A 2888-nucleotide genomic window follows, 5' to 3' on the forward strand; every position below is an offset into this window, starting at 1 on the left:
GCAAGACCAGCCCCAAGGCCCAACGCAAGACCAGCCCCAAGGCCCAACGCAAGACCAGCCCCAAGGCCCAACGCAAGACCAGCCCCAAGGCCCAACGCAAGACCAGCCCCAAGGCCCAACGCAAGACCAGCCCCAAGGCCCAACGCAAGACCAGCCCCAAGGCCCAACGCAAGACCAGCCCCAAGGCCCAACGCAAGACCAGCCCCAAGGCCCAACGCAAGACCAGCCCCAAGGCCCAACGCAAGACCAGCCCCAAGGCCCAACGCAAGACCAGCCCCAAGGCCCAACGCAAGACCAGCCCCAAGGCCCAACGCAAGACCAGCCCCAAGGCCCAACGCAAGACCAGCCCCAAGGCCCAACGCAAGACCAGCCCCAAGGCCCAACGCAAGACCAGCCCCAAGGCCCAACGCAAGACCAGCCCCAAGGCCCAACGCAAGACCAGCCCCAAGGCCCAACGCAAGACCAGCCCCAAGGCCCAACGCAAGACCAGCCCCAAGGCCCAACGCAAGACCAGCCCCAAGGCCCAACGCAAGACCAGCCCCAAGGCCCAACGCAAGACCAGCCCCAAGGCCCAACGCAAGACCAGCCCCAAGGCCCAACGCAAGACCAGCCCCAAGGCCCAACGCAAGACCAGCCCCAAGGCCCAACGCAAGACCAGCCCCAAGGCCCAACGCAAGACCAGCCCCAAGGCCCAACGCAAGACCAGCCCCAAGGCCCAACGCAAGACCAGCCCCAAGGCCCAACGCAAGACCAGCCCCAAGGCCCAACGCAAGACCAGCCCCAAGGCCCAACGCAAGACCAGCCCCAAGGCCCAACGCAAGACCAGCCCCAAGGCCCAACGCAAGACCAGCCCCAAGGCCTGCCCAACCTAACGCAGCCATCAAGACCCAACCTCCTATCAATGCTACAGGCTCCTGCTGACACAGAGACAGCCCCCAACCGCCCCAAAAGGGCCAGAGGTGAGCTCTCAATGCGCTGTCCCTACTCGGGGCACCCACATGTTGGTGAGTGCAGGCAGGGAGGAAAGTTTACGCCACCTCTGCCCACTCTCAAGGAGGTCCCAGCTCACTGCTGAAGCCAGAGAACAGCTGAGGACAACTGCTGCATCTAAACCTGATGCATCAGGAGCCCTCGCCAGGTCCCACAACGGCAACAGGCACCGTGGCGGTGGCGTGGTCGTGCTGGGAGGCGGCAGCAGCCCCACATCCCTAAATCTTTCCTGAGGAGCAGCAGCTCCTCTTGCTCAGACCGGACTGACAAAACGATCCGCAGGCGGGGTTTCAGTTTAGGTTGCCATTATCCTGGTGAGAGCAGCTTTAAAAAAAAAAAACAAACCAGTGCGCTCAGCATTTGTTTTGTTTTTGTAAAGACAGGGAGAGAAGTTACTTGTCTGGGGTGAGGAAAAAAAAAAAAAAAAGTCATCAGGGTGTAGAACTGCATGCTGGTCTTGGAAAAGGGGTCCAGCTTCTCCCAACTTCTCACTTTCATTTTTGTAGATCCTCCCCCACAGAAGACAGTAATGGCTCTGCTGATGGTAAACTGAGGCACAGAGGGAGAGTTACTGGCCCCAAGGAAACCAGCGCTGGGCCAGACTGGGGTGCCCACAGCCAGCACCCCTCCTGCAAGGCAGGGTGCCAGCCACACAGCCCGCGGGACACGGGGACCCTCTGAGGACAGAGCAAAGGGCAAAACCAACTCCCAAGGTCACCCCGTTGCAGCCCCATGGCCTCGTCCTCCCCACAGCCAGGGGTTGGGGCGACACCCCCACACTGACTGTCCCCAAGCCACAGGGACGGCACCGACCCAACGCAGCGGCTGGTCAAGTCACGCTCCTCAAAGCGCGTCTTGGCACCGAGTGAAGATTGCAAAAGCCTCTCCCAGGTGAGTCGACCGGCCGGGGAAGGGCGTAAGGACGTTCTGGTTACGCTTTCCTTCAAAGAGACGAGGCGAAGGAACAGGTTTGGGGACAACTGACAGTCCCCAGCAGGTCACAGGGAACCTGCCCGTCCCCATCCCCACCCCAGGGCCAGGACAGAAGAGCAGAGATCTCAAAAGAGCAAAAAAATCTTCACTACCGTGGCAGGCACAAGCTCCAGATCAATGTTTTTATAAAGCCGGGACTGTAACAACTTGCATTTCTAGACCCACCAAAAGCTCTACGAGGCCGGTCCCTACCCAAATCCATCTGCATCCGGAGGGGGAGAGGCAAAATAGCCTCCACCAAAGGCCTCAACCCTGTGCTGGGTTTCTGGGTGCTCTTGAAATAGAAACTGGAGCAAAACACGCCGGGAGAGCTGGGCAAGGCATCCTCCAGGCAGAGGATTCGGCGACCTCTTTAATGCCCACGCAAAGCAGAAGGGACTTGGGTCCGCCCGGGCTCCCGATTTAGAAACGAAGGAAAGCGCTCGCAGCGCGCCGGATCCGAGGCAACGACAGAGCAGAGGAGAGGGTTGGTGTAAAGGCGTTTTGTGGAGCAAGGCCTGGACTTTTATTCCCAGGACTAACAAGATTATCGAGGCACCGGGAAAGCCCGAGTCTTGTGGACGGACGGGGTCTGAGCAGGTTTTGGACAGTAATTCTTTTAACAAAGTGGATTTTGAAACACTGGAGGGTGAAGCGCTGAAGTCAGCAACAGAGAGAAGTGGTAGAAAAAGAGAGTTAAGCAAAATCTGGGAGATGGGAGGGAAGAGAAGCACCCAAAGGTGAAGCTACCGGCTCCAGAGAAGAGAAGTTAGGATGGATTTGGATGCAGACACCCGATTTCCATCCCAGCAGACGAGGATAAGCCTCGGGGGGCTGCTTGTGCCTGCAGAAGCCCCCGCTGGAGGCCGTGCCGGGGCCGAGCGCTTTCGGGACCTGCACACACCCCTCTCAGGGTGGCCGAGGGG

At 59.5% G+C, this 2888-nt stretch overlaps 1 protein-coding gene across 1 annotated transcript in view; it reads left to right on the top strand.

Moving 5' to 3' along the window:
- Positions 1–872, top strand: part of LOC113490706 (coiled-coil domain-containing protein 8 homolog) — a 1607-nt gene extending 735 nt beyond the window's left edge. The window contains exon 2 of the mRNA XM_026867278.1: positions 6–872. Within this exon, the coding sequence (XP_026723079.1) occupies positions 6–872 (867 nt within the window). The remainder of the gene's footprint in view (positions 1–5) is intronic.
- Positions 873–2888: the final 2016 nt, after the last annotated feature.

Source organism: Athene cunicularia, unplaced genomic scaffold (genome assembly GCF_003259725.1).
Source record: "Athene cunicularia isolate RWA unplaced genomic scaffold, athCun1 SCF_221, whole genome shotgun sequence".
Lineage (NCBI taxonomy): Eukaryota > Metazoa > Chordata > Aves > Strigiformes > Strigidae > Athene > Athene cunicularia.